The sequence below is a fragment of the Eurypyga helias genome, unplaced genomic scaffold (assembly GCF_000690775.1).
Source record: "Eurypyga helias isolate BGI_N326 unplaced genomic scaffold, ASM69077v1 scaffold10783, whole genome shotgun sequence".
Lineage (NCBI taxonomy): Eukaryota > Metazoa > Chordata > Aves > Eurypygiformes > Eurypygidae > Eurypyga > Eurypyga helias.
The window spans coordinates 17,838-38,138 of NW_010243104.1; the positions used below are offsets into that span (position 1 = coordinate 17,838).

The 20,301-nt window shown below is 41.6% G+C and overlaps 1 protein-coding gene across 1 annotated transcript; it reads left to right on the forward strand.

The window, feature by feature from the left end:
• Nucleotides 1–4,027: 4,027 nt before the first annotated feature.
• On the forward strand, nt 4,028–16,495 carry GPRC6A (G protein-coupled receptor, class C, group 6, member A). Its single transcript, XM_010149286.1, has 6 exons — nt 4,028–4,221; nt 5,965–6,268; nt 8,216–9,043; nt 11,849–12,061; nt 13,872–13,995; nt 15,378–16,495. Exons 1-6 carry the CDS (start codon nt 4,028–4,030, stop codon nt 16,493–16,495), a joined length of 2,781 nt encoding a protein of 926 aa, XP_010147588.1.
• The last annotated feature ends 3,806 nt before the right edge of the window (nt 16,496–20,301 follow it).

Sequence of the window (20,301 nt, forward strand, 5' to 3'; positions counted from 1 at the left end):
TATTTGTGGTTTTTGAACGTTCCCAAACCCTGCTCGTTGTCAGTATCTACTGAACTGCTTTCACTCTCTGGCTTTCTTTTCAGCAGATTAGCCTTCAGCTGGCCTTTCAGCCTTGGTTGTGAAGCACAGCAGCTCCCATGGACTTCAGTAAGACCATGAGGGAGCAGCAGAGCTACCTGAGACCCTTTCAAGGATGCCGGTTACTGCCCCAAAACACAGGCAAACCAAAAGGTGGCTTGGTGGCCAAAGCAATGGCATACCCTATCTGCTCCTGTGTAGAAGGAGAAGGTGCAGCATTCCTACTGAACAGCTCCCTGGTGGGTTACAGCATCTACAACCACAGCATTTTACAGTACTGCCCGGCTGTTATGTGAAAAGTGATACGCTTTAAAACAGACACCTCATACAAGGCAAAACATGAAGGCCAATGGGAAAACACACAGCTTCTTTACAGTAAAACATGAGTAAAGCATGTTCCTCGGTTGCAGCACTGATTTATACTTGAACTTGTCTTGGTTTAGCTTGATTTCTTCTGCTTTGTTGTTGTAATGCTATTAAATATTTTATTAAAATACTCTGTATAATCTGGGGACTCACCATGAATGAAGGACTGTAGTTATTCTAAAGGGTTTATGATCTGGATGGAAAGGCAATATTATTCTCCATTTTGCAGATATTATGTGAATCAAAAGAAGGTTATGTCTAGAGATGCAAGGCATGTTGGAAATATTTCCTTTGAGAGAGAAGAGCCTTTCAGAAACCTGACCGTGAACAACTCACTAGGGTTGGGAAATCATGGCGGAAGTTTGTGCAGATCAGGCACAAGAAGTCAGTGCTAGAACTGAGGAGAAACCACTCCTCTCAAGGATTTAAAATTATGGCTCATCTTTCTTTTTTTGTGGCTCATGTCTTCTTCAGAAACAATCTGAGAAGGGGTGGTCACATCAGCCTCCATACAAATGACAGGATTTTGTCTGAATGCTACTGGGTTCTCCAAACAGGGCAAGCTCCCTTGTGTCAAAGGCATCCTGTCCTGAATGAGGAGGAGTTATCCCAATCTTTTGAATAACAGTGAGAGTATCCAAAGTTTCCTGGGCTTCTTTCACACGTTTTGGATTGTGGAGCCTTTCAATAGGTGCGGCACTGTTGCCAAAATTTTATTAACTGTAAGTTTAGAACAAGGTACCTTTGGGATTAACGTTGAGTTTGACAGGGCCGTCTTCCAAAACCCACCTATTCTGATCCTTCTCAAAGGGAAGCTGAAGCCCAGGTAGAAGAAGCAGCCATTTTGACACAGCAGCAGGTAACTTTGGAGCATACAGAGATACTACCAGAGTATCTCCAACCAGATCATCTCCAACCAGATCCTCCCAAGCCTCTTAACATTCATCTGTGGCTCTCAGGGTAGCTCCGAGTTTCGTAGGTAGGTCCTGTTCTTTGCCTTTGCACAGTCTACTACAGGCTGCCTTCTAGAGATGATGATACTCCAAGACTTCCCCTGAATCTTATGCTTGATTCCACCTGCCAGGAAATACTCCTATGCAGACAACTCTGAAAGTCTAGCTACGCTACAATAATATGTCACTAAATTTTAAGCAAAGAACGTTTTGTACTATCCACTTATTTCTATTGGTACTTATGTGTCAATGAAAAAGGGCACTTGCAAACAGTTCCAGTTAATTCTGTAGTACTAGATGGGGCTGAGCTACCTCAGGAACTCAGCTTCTAAGTACTTCTCATCCCTAGCAGTAATTATGAGATATAAGTCTTGAAATCAAACAATAACAATAAAAACCCTTCCCTGTGAAAATACTCTACACTGTGTTGTAAACTCAATGTAGTTGAATTTGAAGCACACCTCATTTCATGGTGTTTTTATAAATAACATGAAATTATGCACCAATTATATGTGATGTTTATTTTGTCAACTTCCACTTTCCAAAGTGACCAAGTAAGGGGTTTTGTTTGTAAGTAAAATCCTCTTCTATAGAAATTAATAGCTTTTTAAAGACTGGCTGGAGTAGAGTTTCTTTTCTGCTTCTAATCATAAATTATAACAAATTTAGTTTCAAATGATCAGTACTGTATTTCCATTGAATCCTTCTTGGAATACTTAGTGTTAGGTCCCTAAAAGTTACATTCTACACTAGAAGCATATGGCTGAGTATTCCTGTGGCTTGCTTAAGGAAATTACCAGCTCCAGTCTTGTGCCTTAATGGCATGAAGTGTCACTTGGCAGGAGCTCTATATGCAAAGTCAGGGGAAAGAAAACACCAGAATCCATGGAGCCAGGCTTTAAGGTGCACTACCTGGATGGAAAGAATGGAAAGAATGGGTACATGCCTCCTTGCAAGTGAATGTCTCATAACTCATAGCCAGAGTCTGACTACCCTTACATTGGTATAAATCAAGAGGAAAATCTTTGGAATAACCGCAATTTTTGCACGTCAGCGCAGAAGCAGAATAAACTAGTATGATTATTTGCCCATATTTGCATGTGATTAAAGAAAAAGCAGGCAGATGTTTACTACATGCCCTGACCCAGCAGTGAGAAAAACACAGTGAGAAAGAATGCAGGTGACAGGAACACAAGCTGTTACATTATAACAAAGAAGAGGCTGAATGGTGACTTAAATGAGAATTAACATTTGCATTTGCAAGAAATATCTCTGTTGTAAATGGATCCTCCTAACTAGGGAGAGAGGGGGGGGGGGGGGGGGAGGGGAGCAAAGTATAATTCAAATAATTTATATGGTATGCATTATGCTTATCAGGAAGAATATGGAACAGACATCCCATTTCTCTTTTTTTGCTTTCCAGAAAACAAAACTTAATTCAGATATTCTGTGTAAATGACCGTTTTTTTGTACTAAAATCATATACAATAAACGCTGTGCCTGACCCCATTCTTCTGAGAGTTTTGGCATACTACCAAAATCTGAAGAAGCCATTATAAGAAAACGGAGAAACAAGCCCATGGCAAGAACAGAAAGTGATTATTGTCAAATCTGTCTCTCTTGTATAAATTGATATTATTTAGTAGCAACAGCCATGTTTCTGTCCTAAAGAGGTTCACTTTGGTGTTTATGGTTGGAGTTTATGAAAGCTGAGAGTACAGCCTCTGCCTCCTGTTTTTCCCCAGTTCCCTTCTGGCACAGCATCCAATTCCTGACAATCTGAGGGGAATGGTGGCACCAAGAACAGTTACTTCCCAGGAGCTCCTGCTGGTGCGCTGGTGTCCTCCATCAGAGGGGAACAGAGCATGCTTCCCTCATGTCAAAAATATAGGACTAGTACTACATTTTCCCACTGTTAGTGTTTGTCAGATTTCCAGCAGCAGAGATGGCGGGGCTTGTAAATACAGAATCTGATCCAAAGCCCACTGAAGTCACGAGGAGCTGTGTGTGCATCAGAACCACGAATATTAGCTTTTCCCAATCGTTTTTAGACAGATTTTAAGAATTATAAGGAAAGAGTTGAAAGGAAAGCAGTATTTTGATAGTTTGGAGGTGGGTTTTTTTGGCCAGAGTCTGACCTACAGCAGGCTGTGGCAAGGGGGTCTTTTTTTCAGTACTCTTTGGACCAGATCCTTAAAATATGGTCGCAGCAATATCACTGCCATACGGTATTATTGTTTTTTCTCACCCTGCACCCAGTTGGAAGGTACTCAAGGCAAGCCCAAATTCATACCAAAATATTTGCCATGAATTTCAGATAAGGTATAGTAAACTTTGAACACAGCAGAACAGTTTTTATGTCCAACGTTTCCTTTTAAACTCATTTATCTTCTTCCCTCTTGGCTCTCAGCCCCCTGCACCCTCACATTTTATGTGACAGCGTAGCTTTAGTACCTTCAATAAAATAGCCTCAGCCAGTGAAGCGAACACAAGCACCTCATGAGGTGTGACTAACTTCTGAGCGCAGCCCTTTCCCTTTGCTGCTGTTTACAGATGACATAGGAGCCCTTGCTGGCGCTGCAGCTCGCTTAATCGACTTAAAGCTGGTAGTGAGCAAGTTAAACAGAAACATGGCATTCGTTAGCTTCTTGATCCCTTGCTTTGTGATCGGCACTGATATCGCTTTCTCTTGCCAGAATACTGACGACTTCGTGGGCGCCAGTTCTCCGGGGGACATTGTTATTGGAGGCTTGTTTGCCGTTCATAGCGAAATGCTGCATCCAGAAGAATATGCCATCAAGCCAGTAATTCAGAATTGTGCTGGGTGAGTAGTACTGGAAATTACATATATAGCAAGGAAGATGTCACTGGCATCGGGCACATAACTCTCATACTAAGATCAACAAAATCTGTTTCTCTTCCATTTCTTAGTCTTCAAAAAGACCTTGGGGATCACATAAATTGGGTGTTACCTAATAGAATGACCAGTATGGCAAAGTTACAGTGAAAAAATACTGTGGCTGCCTGAGGAAGGGAATGAACATTTGATTCTATTTCGGTCTTCATATATAATCAAATAGCCCTGGAGGTTTGTGCTGAACAACCATTTAACTTCCATGTAAATGCTGATTTGTTGCTGTATGTCTGAAGTACTCTGCTGTGCAGCTGTTCATCCCCTGTCATGAAGTTGCACCTACATGATTTGAACACAGGTAGACAGTTCCATTTTACCTAGGCGCATATGGAAGTATGACGCCCCCCACCTCAGCTCAGTTGGAACGCATGACAGTACCCTGCTGACAAGGTTGCAATTATTGTTATAGTTACTGTAATTATTACACTTTGCATTATAATTGTGGCATTATCTTATAGGATAGACTATTTGTAAATACCATGTCATGTAGGCATTCAGGTTCAGACTCTGCATCAGAATATTTATTTTGTTGGCTCCAAATCCTACTGAGCTTGAAAAGTCCATTTACCTGGAAAGAATGCAAAGGAAACCTGGTGAAGAACTTCATTCCCTAAGCCGAGGAATTGCAAATATGCATTTTCTTTAATTTTACTATGGGTGCAAATCCTCAAATTTTGCTTGAATTTTTACATGCAACTTAGTTGCACATCTGAATTTAACAACAGCTGGACATGCAGGTATCCAGCTGGATTTATTTCATAGAATCACAGAATCATAGAATGGTGTGGGTTGGAAGGCACTTGGCAGACCATCTAGTTCTAACCCCCCTGCCCCAGGTTGCTCAAAGCCTCATCCAGTCTGGCCTTGAAGACGGCCAGGGATGGGGCATCCACAGCTTCTCATTTCAAAATGATGACGAAGCTGATAATTTTGTCAGACCTCATTATTTTTTTACAAAGTCATAAATGGTCTCAGGTCCATTTGAAATTTAATTTAGTTTGCAACATTTGTAAATTCTAGAGAAGCTTGCCTGGTAGGAAGGTTGGTCGTGTTACAGACATTTTGTGGTAGCACAGTACAAATTAAGCATCTGTTACAATATCCACTGGAGGTAAGGGGAATATGCTGACCTCATCAGGTTTAGAGAGGATTTTAGGAGCATTGATGGAACCACTAGAAACCTCAACCTCTGAAATATTTTTTTCTATTCTGAAGTATTTAGTCCTTTCTTTTCTTTGCTTCATGCTTTCAGTGAAAGTAAATACATTTTTTAAAAAGCTTACTGGACAGATGAAGTAAATTGGAATAGCTTCACTGATTCTGAGAGATGCTTCCTGAAGATATCACTTGCAAATTTTCATGTATCATTACAATTAATATTTTAGTACCTGGGGTTTTTTTTTAGTAAAACACTTTTATTCAGATGTATTTTAAGTTTTGTGTTTATTTCGCTTAACGTCCCACTTAGGAGAGACAAAAATAAACAGTTTATAAACTTCAGTACACTAAAACCCAAGGAAATCCCACAAAACATACTATCCACCACTTTTTATCAGTAGTTGACTAATTCTAAGGGATGTTCCAAATGGACTTTGCTTTAGCCTTGTTCCCAGCAAAGTTTTTCTAAAACAAAACTGCTATGTTTCCTCACAGCTTCGAAATTCAAATTTTTCTTCAGACGCTTGCAATGATACATGCTATTGAAACGATCAACAATTCAACGCTGTTACCTGGAGTTACCCTGGGCTACGAAATCTATGACACATGTGCAGAAGTTACAAAAGCCATGGCATCTGCCCTGAGGTTCCTGGCTAAATTCAATTCTTCAAAGGACGTTGTGGAATTCAGGTGTAACTACTCAGACTACATCCCGAGAATTAAGGCAGTCACTGGAGCCAGCTACTCGGAGGTGTCAATGGCAGTTTCAAGGCTGTTGGCTTTGCAACTAATCCCACAGGTATGCTGGAGGGAACTGTTTCATTTCGGACAGAGGGTCAGGTTTAGCATGCTTAAAATAAAGGTGTGGCTCTAATCACAGGGATTGCAAAGGCCACGTGTTTGTTGCAGGCAGGATCTGACTCAACCTAAGGACTTCAGGGGAGGTGGGATACAACTGCAACTGGACAGCTTGATTCACTTGTCTAAACAAAGGCAGTAAGGGCTGTTTTCTGTGACTGAGGCACATGCTTCCAAGTGCTATTTCAGGATGATGTTCTTGTCAGCCTGGCAGCACCAGGCCTGCATGGCTGTGGCAGTTACTCTAGTGTACCTTGCATGCCCCACAAGGACTTTGTTCAGGCAACCAAGTCACACCCGCCATGTCTAGGCTGCCTGGCGGTGAACATGACAATAACCAACCTCAAGCTGAAAAAAACCCCAACCAAACAATAAAAAAACCCCAAAACCAAATCCACAGAACAAATAACACACACAAAACAAAAACAGACAAACTAACAACAAACCCACACAAAATCAGATTTGGCCAGAAATTTGGAAATTCTCTCCTGCCTGAGTTGGGCTGGATTTTGGAGTCTGCTTTAACTATGGGAAGTGAGGAATATTGCTCAAAAACACAGTTTTAGTCCTGTTACTCTTCAGCAGCTGTAGAAAAGAAGGACTACAAGTCTCTAGATCCACACTAATCCTTCCCAAAACATTCTTCTCTACTTCTGACCTCTCCAGGACTAGTACAATCCCACACTTGCACTTACTGGTGCTTACCTTTCTACTTTCACCACTGTAAATGAGTTGGGGTCAAGGCCAGGACCAAGAAGGAAGAAGAAGATCCACTTCCACACCATCCTGTGTTGCACATCGCATTGGGCAATTTGACACAAATTCCTTACTGCAAAGTAGCAATATAGTTACCAGATACGTGCAAGAGGCACAAAATCTGAACTAAACTTAACTTCTAACTGAATCTTTTCCTCTGCAATGGTAGGAAGTAGTTATGACCTCCATTTCCACCACAGGAGCTATAGTAAGTATGAAAATTAAAATGCCGCACTTGAACATAATCTAAAAGTAAAAGTGATGAAACAAATCTGCATTGAGACATAGAGATGGAAAAGGTGACCCAGCAGATTTTTCTCATCAACAGCATCTGTAATCTTCTGATAATAATAAGATTTGTTATCCCCTCCACGGAGATGATTCTCATTTTGGAAAGCTTAGTTTTATTTAAGAACTGTCAAGCAATGTATGAAATACAAGCGTAGGGTGGAAAAAACTCCTACAAACAAATATTAAAAGATTAAAACTATAGAGATTTAAATAACAATGTTCCATTTACCTTTTTCTAGCTACATTCACAAGGAAAAGCTAATAAACCTTTGACATGAAAGAACTATAGCATTCTGTAGTATTGGTTACTGTTTGTTTTTTTCTGGGCGGTTCTACTAACAGACTTGATCCTTTTAAAACATAGTAATTAAAACTTGGAGAGAAAATACATAGGTGAGTGAAACATACTAATGTACTCAGTGACAGAAAAAAACATTACAAAATGTAAGGATACTAGAAATTTGAACTCAAAAAATACTTAATGCTTCCAATGTTTCAAATACTGTTTTCAATAGCACATTGGTGGTACCTGAACAGAGTAAGACAAAATCCTTGCACCAGCATAATTGCCATATCCATTTTGAAAGTTTTTATTATCTTCCTTCATCCGAAGTAAGTAATGATGTGTATGAGGATGAAAATAGTGAAAGCGGTATGAGGCGTGAGTCTGCATCCAAATAGCAGGGTGAGGGATCCTGCCCCATTTGGCTGAGCCTTGTTGATGCTCAGTCACAGAAGGGACCCCTGGGTCAGGCTGGATGAAAGAGTAATCATGGCATTGGATCTCTTGGCATCCCTTGCAGAAAACCTGTTTCATAACTGAATTTTTTGCTCTTCCTAGGTCAGTCCTGCATCATCAGCTGAAATTCTCAGTGATAAAATCCGGTTTCCATCTTTCTTCAGGACTATACCCAGTGATTTCCATCAGACAAGAGCAATGGCCCACTTGATCTGTGAATCTGGGTGGAATTGGATTGGAGTAATAGCCACCGATGATGACAACGGGCGGTTTGCTCTGGAGAGCTTTGGGGTCCAGGCCATGGCAAACAATGTTTGCATAGCTTTTAAAGAAATGCTGCCTGCCTATCTCTCTGATAACACCTTTCACACCAAAGTCGATCATGCAATTGAGAAGATTGTCAAAGAAACTAGAGTAAATGTTATTGTTGTCTTTATGAGACAGTTCCATGTGCTCAAACTATTTAAGAAGGCAATTGAGAGGAATGTAAATAAAATCTGGATTGCAAGTGATAACTGGTCAGCTGCAGTCAAAATCAGTACAATGCCCAATATTGGACAGCTGGGGACCATTGTGGGATTTGGATTTAAAAGTGGAGACATCTCCACATTCCAAGACTTTCTCAGAAACCTTCATGAAAAGCCCACTGACAACAACAAGTTTTTACATGAATATATTATGCTTTTGACAGTCTGTGCACACCTGGAATACCACGATTTTCAAACATGCATTTCAAACCAGTCCCAAGATGATCTGTTGCAAAATGTTGAAAACAAACGTCAGGTCTGGAGAGATGATTTTTTGAATGCTAACATTGAACCGGGATTTATCCGTAGTACTACACTTGCAGTCTATGCCATCGCTCACGCCATTAAAGGACAATGCAAAGACAGAAACTGCAAGGATCCCTCTGCCTTCACTCCCTGGGAGGTATGATGTCAATTCTTTCAGGTCTTATCTTCTCTGCAAAGCTTTGATGTCATTTTTGCACCCACATTCCTAGATTTACTTGTTTGGTCCTTTTAATAAATGACCTTTTCATTCCTGTTCCTGCCTATCTTCACCAAATGAAATCACAGGCCATGTGCTAGAGCAGCAGTATCTGCCTGCTGCAGTGCTGAGACCTGGAATCCAGTTTTGTCTCCCCTTTTTTTGGCTCATGTTGACACAGCAGCTCCTGGTACTAAACCGTGGCTTTGTTCTGCTGTAGCTAGAGAATGATTATTGCATTTCACACACAGATAGCTAACTGACTGTGAGCAATCATGTACCCGATCATGACTCGAGAGGTGAAGAAGGGGTCTTTGCCTGCTGGACTTCATTAGCTACCATAACGTTTCTCCACCACCTTTAAGGAGCGCACAGTAGGCAGCAGCTTGGATGAAGGCTCCAGTCTGTAGGCTCCTTGCTGGAACATCTTGCTTGCTTCTCATGTGGGACAGAATAAAACGTATAGTCAATCCACAGCTGACTTGTCAGCTGTTCAGTTGACTAGTGCCTGGTCATGTTGCTGCAAACCACTGTAATCCACAGCAATGAGTGTTCCTGAGAGATGGGGGTATTGCAGGATTGAAGCGTTCACCAAGAGTTTAAATTTTCCTCTGTGTCTGTCATCATTGTCTCTGTTTTGTCTGAATTCAGGTATTTTCCTCTACAATGAATCTTTATTTGAAAGCAAAAATGTGCAGACTATTCCTCAGTCTGATCTTGACTTAGACTAAAGTGACTGGTAGGAAAATCAGACACAATCTTTCATATGCGTGAGGTGCTTGTTATCAAACTCTACTGGGTGGGAAAAGGAGAGGAAAAATCAGGCAAGTAAACCTGACCTGACCTTTTACCCAACAACCTGCCCAGGAGTATTCACTTTTACACACTTTTACTCTGAGGGTTAGACAAAAGTTCATTTAAAAGTCAAACAACCACTGAAGCACTCTGACTTGCTCTGACTGCTTATCCTAGGTCAGGACAGGTCAAACCAAGATAGGGGATTTGAAAAAAAGCCCAACCATTAACAATCAGACTCTTACATGAATTTGTAAATGCAAATGGGACAAATTCAGGACTGCTTTACAGAGGATGCAACTTTATGGAGCAACGCTTCCATCATTGCTGCATTAAATCCCAAAATACCCAAATTAAAAGTCCTGTTAAGAGGCTAAGGACTCATGAAAAAAAACCTGAAAGAGTTTTCAGGTTTTCATGAACTATGCTGTTTTCATAATCCATTTCCTCTACAATGAATTTAAACCTTCTAGAAATGCATATATATAAAGTTTAGGATGCAACTAACCCAAATCACATGTCTCCACACACAGAGATAGGGCAGAGTCATTGGTGTTACATACAGCCTTTGCAAAAGTAACCATCAGTTACATCAAAATGTCGGTAATTATTAGCCCCTCTGTCTGAGGCTCCAGATGTATTCAAAAAGCTCTGTTGTTCCCATATTGTTGGAGAAATTAGAAATGTGGAGAAGAGAAAAGCTAAATGACTGGTCTGAGTATATACAATTAAAAAAATCCTATTCAATCCCACGCAACTGTGCAACATCCAACTCAAATGCAGTATTGGTTAGAAGCACGTTTTGGTTCTTCAAAGAATTGGTAAAGATGCAATGAGTGTATATGAACCCTCAACAAAATAATATGTTATACATGAAACAATGACCTTATATACACTGTGTTATATACATATGTTTGCCAAAGCAATGTACTTGTCAGCGTGTTCATTAAATGCTACAAATGTCACAAATTGATCCATGTAAGAGCATGCTTTTCAAAGGGCAGTTAAATTCAGCCTTTCACCAGAACCTTGGTTTGGTTTTTTTTTTCTTGTTAAGTAGTCCTATTGCCAAAACTTGTTAGGCCTGCAATGAGATAAAGCCTGTGCTTCAAATTAGAAACACAGAAGCTAATGAAAACTCTTCTATGGTCTCCCCGTGAATTGGGAGTGGGTTATGTGTGCCTTAATCTGCCCTTTTCTAGATTCACACATAACTTTTTGGTCAGGCTGTTTATGATGGGGGAGACAGAAATTTCCCCCTGTTGAAAATAATGTGTTGCAGTATGAAGCTGGGTGGTTGCCTTACAAAAGCATGCTTGTTCTGAGATTTCCTACGATCTATTAAATATGGCCCAGTTGTTTACTGCGTTGTGCCATTGATCACTTCATCTGAGAAGACTGGCATGCATTGCTCATTGTACAGTTCTGAGTCTCACCTTGCAACACACAATATCAGTCAGAGTCACAGCTGAAAACAATGTTAGATTTTGCCAGACACTCTGGGGGCTGAAAGCAAATCTTGCCCAGATCAACTCTGGTGACAGCAAAGTAAAAACAGGAGCAACATTCATGGTCATTCTTTACAAGAAGAGGAGTTCCAAAAGGCCATTAGTTCTTGCAAACAAAGATCTTTTCTTCCCCATGTCCTAAAATTTCCAAAACTAGAAAAAAATACAAACACGTATTGGTACACATTGCATAGAGTTAAGAAAATATTCCTTTTTTTTGTTAATATATTTTTAAGGTCAACAGGATCGTTTGAATAATGTAATTCTGCATAGGACACCAAATCATACAGTTATAAAGATGCCTTTTGATTTTAAGATTTCTTTTACTCACAAAACCAAAACTTCTGTCTACCTTGATACGGTCATACGGAAGTTAAACTATTGAGTTTATCACATTGACAAGATAATGATGCATGTTATCATTCCTTATACTTATGTCCAGCTCCTTGAAGAACTTAAAAAAGTTACAGTCATTGATGATGACAAAGAAATCAAGTTTGACTCCAATGGAGATATGCGCACCAGTTACGATGTACTACTTTGGAAGGAGATTAATGGCCACATGGAAATCACCACTATGGCAGAATATGATCCAGAGAAAGGTGGCTTTATCTTTGAGGATGAGGAGAAAAAAAAAGAATTTCTGGATTTAAAGGTAATTTTTAATCTGCTGACATAACGTGTGAAATTTGCTCATGGGTTGTCTTCTCCCTCCAGTATTTGCAGCTGAAGTATGTGTCAGCTAGAAATCTCTCTTTTGGCCTCATGTTCTCCTTTTAGAGAAAAGGATCCTCTCTGGGTTTTTTTGATCACCTTCATGCCCCCTGAGAACCATGTTAACTTGTGAGCAGGCTCAGTGATTTGCAATGGAGTTATTTCTCCAGAATGCATCTAAGGGGTCTACAAAGATAAGCAATAGAAGCTATGTCTGTCCTAACAATGCTATTCCAGAATCTTGCAAAGGGGGTTTAAAATGAAAAATGACTGTGCATAAAAGCCCCTCTCTTATGTTACACCACCATTTATTTTGTACATGAAGGCTCATAACTGTTGACCTTACTGTTAAAAAAAAAAAAAGGTAAAAGATAGAAAAAGAATATTTTGTTGATTATTTGCTCCTATTAGAACTGGGGTCAGCACAACTACAGGAGTCTGAGGTAGGTGGTACCACCTGGAGCCCTGGCACTGGTATAGACAGGAATAATGAGTATCACTGGCCAGTTCCAGATGGATAATGTCACCTGTGCATGGGTGGAGGTCTTAGTTCATCGTGTCATACTGTGCTGCAAAGTACACACCCCTGATGTAAGGGGGAGAGGCTGCTTATCAGGTGGGCTGAATTTGAGTCGCAGCTGATAGACCTCATTGCAGCCTTCCAGTACCTGAAGGGGCTACAAGGAAGCTGAGGAGGGGCCTTTTTACAAGGGCCTGTAGTGACAGGACAAGGGGGAATAAGTTTAAATTGAAAGTGGGGGGGTTTAGATTAGATATCAGGAAGAAGTTCTTCCCGGAGAGAGTGGTGAAGCACTGGAACAGGTTGCCCAGAGAAGCTGTGGATGCCCCATCCCTGGAAGTGTTCAAGGCCAGGCTGGATGAGGCTTGGAGCAACCTGGTCTAGTGGAAGGTGTCCCTGCCCATGGCAGGGGGATTGGAACTAGATGGTCTTTATGGTCCCTTCCAACCCAAAACCTTCTGTGATTCTATGGTTCTATGAAAAGGCTGAGGACAGATGAAAACCTCAAACTTCATTGTGCTACTGCTCTGGGTGGCAAGGAAGTGTCACCACCACCTTGCGAGCACCATCCTGAAGGGAGAAGAACTAGTAGTGTCCCTCGGGACTGCTTCTCCATTTTGCAAAAATATTGCCTTTGGAAGGATAACCTGAACTCAGATCTCGAGAGAACACCCTGATCACACACCTCCAGAGCCATGTGTCACTACTCAGGGATGAGGTGCCGAGGGTCAGGAATTTTTGAGCTGCAGGGCAGAGGTGTCTCCCCCAAGATGAGGTGTCTCCACCCAGCTCAGAGCAGCTGAGCAGGGTTCCAGGATCTCACTGGGGAAGCAGTCCGCTCAAATCCTTCATCAGACACTTTTGCTCTTTCTTTGGAACTGATCCTCAGCAGTTTAGATCCAGGTTCAAAGCTGGATGAGAAACTGTATGTATGTAGGTATGATCTGGATTTTAAAAGTACAGGCCATTCCACTGACTGGCATTCAGGGCCAAAAAATAAAATTACCAACTAGATTAGTGCCCCTCCTGTCACTTGTTGACTATGTGGAGAAAATGCAAGAAACATGGAGCCTGCAGTGCATTTTTTTCAGCATAATTTTCAGATTCCCTTAAAATATGTTAGATACAGAAGGAGAGTGCAAATTGCAGGACTACTGGAGGTTTGTTTTAAAGGTTCTTAGTAACTAGTTGGGCCTGAGCTTTTTTTGTGTGTGTTCTCTGCAAACTGCAGAAGGTTCAGTCAACATGCTCTCAGCACTGCAGGCCAGGCCAGATGAAGAAGGTTACAGAAAGTCCACACACATGCTGCTATGAGTGCGTTTACTGCCCAGAAAACCATTACAGCAATCAAACAGGTAAGGAACTGTGATCCAAATAAAGCTTTATTTAGACATCAATACAATTCTTATGTTTGGGTATAACGTGCCTTGGCAACCTTGGGTATAACTTTGGAATGGGATTAAAATATTTGATTATGGTCTGAAATATGAGTGTTCAGCCTATAAAACTTGGTTTAAATGCTTTTTAGAAGAAGAAATGTAAATCAATTAGATATTCTAGTTGACTAGAATTATCGTTTGTTAGGATGGAAAGTCTGGCTGTTTTATCAGTGAGACTGACTGTCATGAAAATAGAACCTTGCTTCCCTGTCTTTCTGCAGCATACTCAGTCCAATACGGGAGAAATTCTTCCTGGAGAGGGTGGGGAGGCACTGGAACAGGTTGCCCAGAGAAGCTGTGGATGCCCCATCCCTGGAAATGCTCAAGGCCAGGCTGGACGAGGCTTGGAGCAACCTGGTCTAGTGGAAGGTGTCCCTGACACCTGGTTGGAACTAGATGATTTTATAAGTCTACAAAGTTACGCATTTTGCTTACCAACATATTTTTTACCAGGGAGTACTGTGAAGTTTGATACAACTGTTCAGTAATATTTTCTAGTACCAAATCTGATGTGTATTTTACCACTGGTTCACTTATAGGTTTGAGAAAAGGGTTTTAAAGGGAAAAATTAATTACAGAGGAATTAAGAAAATTACCTGAGAATTAAGAAAATAACCTCACAGCAGAAGGAAATTAAATTTTATCTTTTTCATTCAAATAATTGTGAAATATCTCCATATCAGAGGATAGAAATTCTAAAGCAAAAGTAACCTTTCAAAGCATAGTCTAAAGCAATGTTTTTCTTGCTGTTGTATTTCAAAGGCTGACTGTAAAGAGAAAGTTGGGGTTGTTTCTTGTCGAAATAGGTAAACAAAGAAACAGTTCCAATTTCTCAAGAGAACTGATCTACTTTCAAATCACTGTTGAGTTTTCAGTTAAAGTTTGCCTGGCTGGAGCTCTGGCCAAGTTATGTATCGCCGGTCAGCGATGACCAAGGCTCGTTCTCTGAATGGAGGACCCTGCTCATTCTCCCTATCCCCGCGCTGGCAGCCCCTGCTCCCAGCTGGCAGGCATTTGTCCTGTGCTTCTGCTGCCCCTGCCACCACAGCCACCACTGCCACCATAGCCACTGCTACCTCCACAGCTACTGCTGCCACAGCAGCCACCACAGCCACTACTGCCACCACAGCCCTGCAACTCCTCCGCCTGGATGGCGACAGCAATCGTGGGGCACAGTCAGCCCTGTCTGGCCCCTTAGCATCCCTTCCCACATTCCTCCTGTATCTCAAGCCTTGCTAATCCTCTTGGCAGTCTATTTACTTCTGGTTTCTCAGCTATCTGCCTTCTTCTGCTTTCAGATATGGATTACTGCTACCGATGTAACAACAAAACCTACTGGGCTCCCGTCAACAGTACCACATGCTACAGAAAGATAATCCATTTCCTCACCTGGACCGACTGGTTTGCTATTTTCCTCCTCTTCCTCTCTGCGTTTGGGATTGTGTTGGTTTTGTCAATTACTGTAATATTTACTAGGAACTTGAACACACCGGTTGTAAAGGCATCTGGAGGTCTAACCCTCTGCTATATTATTCTCTTCAGCCACTTCTTAATTTTTTTAAGCACTGTCTTCTTCATAGATGAACCCACAGAATTCAAGTGTAAAACCAGACAAGCCCTCTTTGGCATAAGTTTTGCACTCTGCGTTTCATGTATTTTAATGAAGTCACTAAAAATTTTACTAGCCTTCAGCTTTGATCCCAAGCTGCAGAATTTCCTGAAATGCGTATATAAACCTGTTCCCACCGTGGTCACCTGCACTGGAATTCAAGTTATCATCTGCACCTTCTGGCTAATATTCAGGACACCTTTTGTAAAACAAAATTTCTCAATCCCAAGAACAATAATTCTGGAGTGCGATGAGGGCTCTATTGTGGCTTTTGGGATTATGCTGGGCTACATCGCTGCCCTAGCCTTCATTTGCTTCATATTTGCCTTTAAAGGTAGGAAGTTACCAGAGAACTACAATGAAGCTAAATTCATCACCTTTGGCATGTTAATTTATTTCATAGCGTGGATTGTGTTTATCCCTGTCTATGCAACTACATTTGGCAAATACCTGCCGGCAGTGGAAATCATCGTTGTTTTAATATCAAATTATGGAATCCTCTGCTGCACTTTCCTTCCAAAGTGCTACATCATCGTTTACAAGCAAGAAACAAATACAAAATCTGCCTTTCTCAAAATGATTTACACGTATTCCTCCAAGAGTGCAGGCAGTGTTGCTGTTAGTCAGATTTCTTTGGATTCAAAGTCTTCCAGCTCCCGAGCTATCTCAGACTTGTGTAAACCTGAGAACAACTCTGCAAATGGAAACTACCATTTCCAAGCACCTGGACACAGGCTAATAAAAGGGAAAGTTCTTCCTAAAAATACTGCCAGGACTATGGTCAGGAAAAGAGTCTCCAGCATATGACTGGGCAGTGTTTAAGTACTAAAGGATGAAAAGTCGTCTTAGGGAGCCATTACTCTTCCAGGTCTCTTTCTTCTTGGCATCCTCGAAGAGAGCAAGCCACACAGAAAGCCTTCTCCTCTAGTACTTAAGCAGTTATCCATTACCAGATATGCCAGGCTTTCCTTGTCCATGGCATCCAGACCCTGCTCCTCTGGGCACCATGGGGTGCAGTCCCCTTCAGCAGCTCCCTATCTTTCCCAGCCTGCTCACACACACCCACAGGAACATCTTCTGCAATCTCACTTACCTGAGCCAGGCAGAAGCATCGGGAAATTAATATTTCTCACAGCTGTGTAGGTGGGAACGTATGAGTTTACCTCACTTCTTTGCATCTTTGATGCCCAATTGTTTAAGGAGTTCTTCGTCTCACCTGACTCCGTTTTGCAGATCAAACAGAACCCTCTCCCTCCGTGTTTGCTAGGATAAACAAGCTCAGTCCTTTTGTCTCCACCTTTAAGATAAGCTTTCCATTCTCCTGAACATCCAAAAATTACCCTTTTCACCTGGTATCAATGAGTCCTTTTATTTTTGCTCACTAAAATTGCACACCTTATTCCAGATGAGTGCTGCAGTAACTTTTGAAGTTCCTTGTATTTACCAGGATGATAATGAACTACAGACAGATCTTTATAAAAGTTAAAGAATTTCTCTGGAGCTCTGTGATTAGATGTATGTTCATCTACTTTTTTCCCCATACTCAGAGGAAATACACTGATTCACCTCATGCACCTCTGATGCATGAGGAAAGAGGAGTCACTATGTTTGTCCCCAGTTATCTGCTTAGTTGAAGATGTAACATCAATGTGTAATGTGAAAACTTACAAACCCTAATTGATTCATCAGCCTAAATAACATAATTGCCAGGATCAGCATGAGCACATCCTGGGAATTTTAGCTTTTTTGATATATATGTTTAAAATCTGATTTTCAACAAGAAAGTTGCAAGGCACCATGCCAACACATAGAAATAGGACAACAATGAACTGACATCAGCTGCACTGGATGAGCCGCTGCTCTGGAGCTCTGTGAACACAGCTATGCTCTGCATTCTGCATGAGAGGCAGAAGGCACATTCAGAGGAGGAATTTTTCTGTTGGGACAATGGTACGACAGAGCTGTTTCAGACCCTAGCCATGAGAGCTATGTTGCCAGTCTAGGACTGTGAAGAATATTTTCTGTGCTGTGGTCTGGGCCATAGAAACTCCCATGACATGTTACTGTGAAATCACAGAATCAGGGAATGGTTTGGGTTGGAAGGGACCTTATAGACCATCTAGTTCCAAGCCCCCTGCCATGGGCAGGGACACCTTCCACTAGACCAGGTTGCTCAAAGCCTCATCCAGCCTGGCCTTGAACACTTCCAGGGATGGGACATCCACAGCTTCTCTGGGCAACCTGTCCCAGTGCCTCACCACCCTCCCTCTGAAGAATAATACTAAATTCCTTGAGTTTTGTCCATGCTTCTATTTCAATCTGGAATAATTGGGTGTTGTGTCAGGCCAAAAATTCAGTAGATTTGGTGTTACTAAGACATATCATATTATTATTATGTACGATACATCTACTATTCTATCATTTCTATTTATATGCTTTAACCCATATCTATATGATTTTTTGACCCATATTTTGTTAAAAATAGCTATAGATCACATTTCCACAATGGACAGAGGCAACGAAATTACTTTGATGTGTAGACTATACATGTAACCTGTATCTGTGAAGATATTTTACAAGTAATTTGAATGGCAAGGGTGCAATTTACATACCTATTTGTGTAATTATGTACATGCTGTAGCTGATTGGAAGAATGAAGGTTTACGCACATGTATTTGTATGATGAATGCTGTTCATACATCAGTTGTTACGAATACTGTTCTGAATACGAAATCATGTACAGTAACATTAAAATTCCTGCAATTTGGCTGCCTTGCAGCAGGAAGTCTCTCCTCAAAAAAGAGAAGCAAAGCTGACATGGCTCAACGACTGCCAGCACTAAGCTGGTTTGAGAAGTTAATTTGGCTCAATGTACCTGTTATTTATTGTTTTCAAAAGTGTTGAGCATGTCATGTCTTGAAGATACGAGGAAATGGGATGATTAAAGCCATATGGTTGTTTAAAATTGAGTTTTCTCACGTAATTTGCTTACCTTTCTCCATCAACTTCGGTTTAGCCTTGAACAGCAGCAAGTTAGGCACCTCTGCAGTGTTTCGACGCAGTAGATCTCAGCCTGCTTCTGACAAATGCCCTTTAGGTTGAAAGCTAAGAATGGTAGGGCACTCCTCCTACAGGACAAAGAAGAAAGTGTCTTGAGAAACAGGGAACGATGATAGCAATATGAAGGTCTTGACAAAGGTATCTTTCAGGAAAGGCATCACATATGGAAGAATTTCAAAGGAGTCCTGCGTGCTGAGGCTGCCTCTCCAGCTACTCAGGTCTTCTACTGTCAGCGGTGGAGCTGAGAGGGTGTAACAGGTTTGCTAGCGAGACTTGGCAGAAAAAAAGAGACACCATACCGAGCTGTGATACATGTGTTTTTAAATGCCTTGTTTGTGCAAGAAGAAAGTGATCTTTTGCAGGTAGAACATAAAGGGATTGTGCTCCCCTATACAGAGGATTAAAAAACTGAAAATAGCGGCTCACGATGCTAAAGGGAGTATTTGCGTGCATTCCCCTACCCAGAAGTATTCCAGCAATCTGACCATTCCTGTTACCAGGCACGGGAACATCAAATGAGCCTGAAACAGATTTTCCTCCCCAGGGTGCAGAACAGGAATCACCTTCCAAAGCCATAGCGACATCTTGTCACTGCCCCCCCATAGCCGTGGCCTTTAGGTCAGACGGTGCACGGCTCTGCTTGCTGACTCAAACCATGCTCTGCTTGCTTACTTTGGAAAGATCCAAACACCACCTCCCAAAATGCTAATGTATGTATGTGCCCACCTGCATGTTTTTCATCTCCGAGAGCAATAGAGAGGGCAAATGTCCCCAGATACAGTGCAGTTCACAGAGGAGTCCAATGTGAAAATGCCACCTGTTGAGGCTGCTCTGGATGTAACCGCTATTTAACTTTTTGGGGTTTTCCATCATTCATCATTAATAATGCTAAATGACACATTCTGAAGCCACTATCACACAGGGTACAATATCCTTAGGGAGTACGAAGACTGTGAAGGCCACCACGTTTTTCAAATCTTCTCCTCCAGGGTATAATTCCCTCAAGGTTTCAGCAGCTCCAGCTGTGCAGATGCCTTTCAGCTGCCCGTAATCTCCCAAGCAGTTCTTTGGTGAGTGCTGGGAACTATTTATGTGAGCTCCAGGCTTTCTTTCAGCAGTTTTGCTGATGGCCATTGGAATGGCAATGACTAAATGTGAGGGTTACCAGCATGATAAGAAGCTGATAGCAGTGTTTGGGGTGCTGCTGGTAACATACAGTGTTGTCAGCCCAGCCCAGAAGTGCTGACTCTCCCTACCCTTCCCATCTGTGTCTCCAGAGAGAAGAAGCCATACTTGACACTGGAATACTCTCTTTAAGCAGGAAGAAGGTAAAGAGGCTTTGGGCAGACTATAACCCAGTGTCACCCTCTAGGTCATTTCTGTTGATGTGTCTTTATCTTTCCCACAACGTTCTAAAACAGAGCAGAGCTGCTCGGGTAGGGTAGTGGGGAGGTGTGTGTATGGGCACAAAGAGGTGCACACTCTTCCTTACTGTTATTTTTAGGACATGAAAAACCCAGTGTGGAGCTTTGATAGCTGAATGTGAGCCGGCA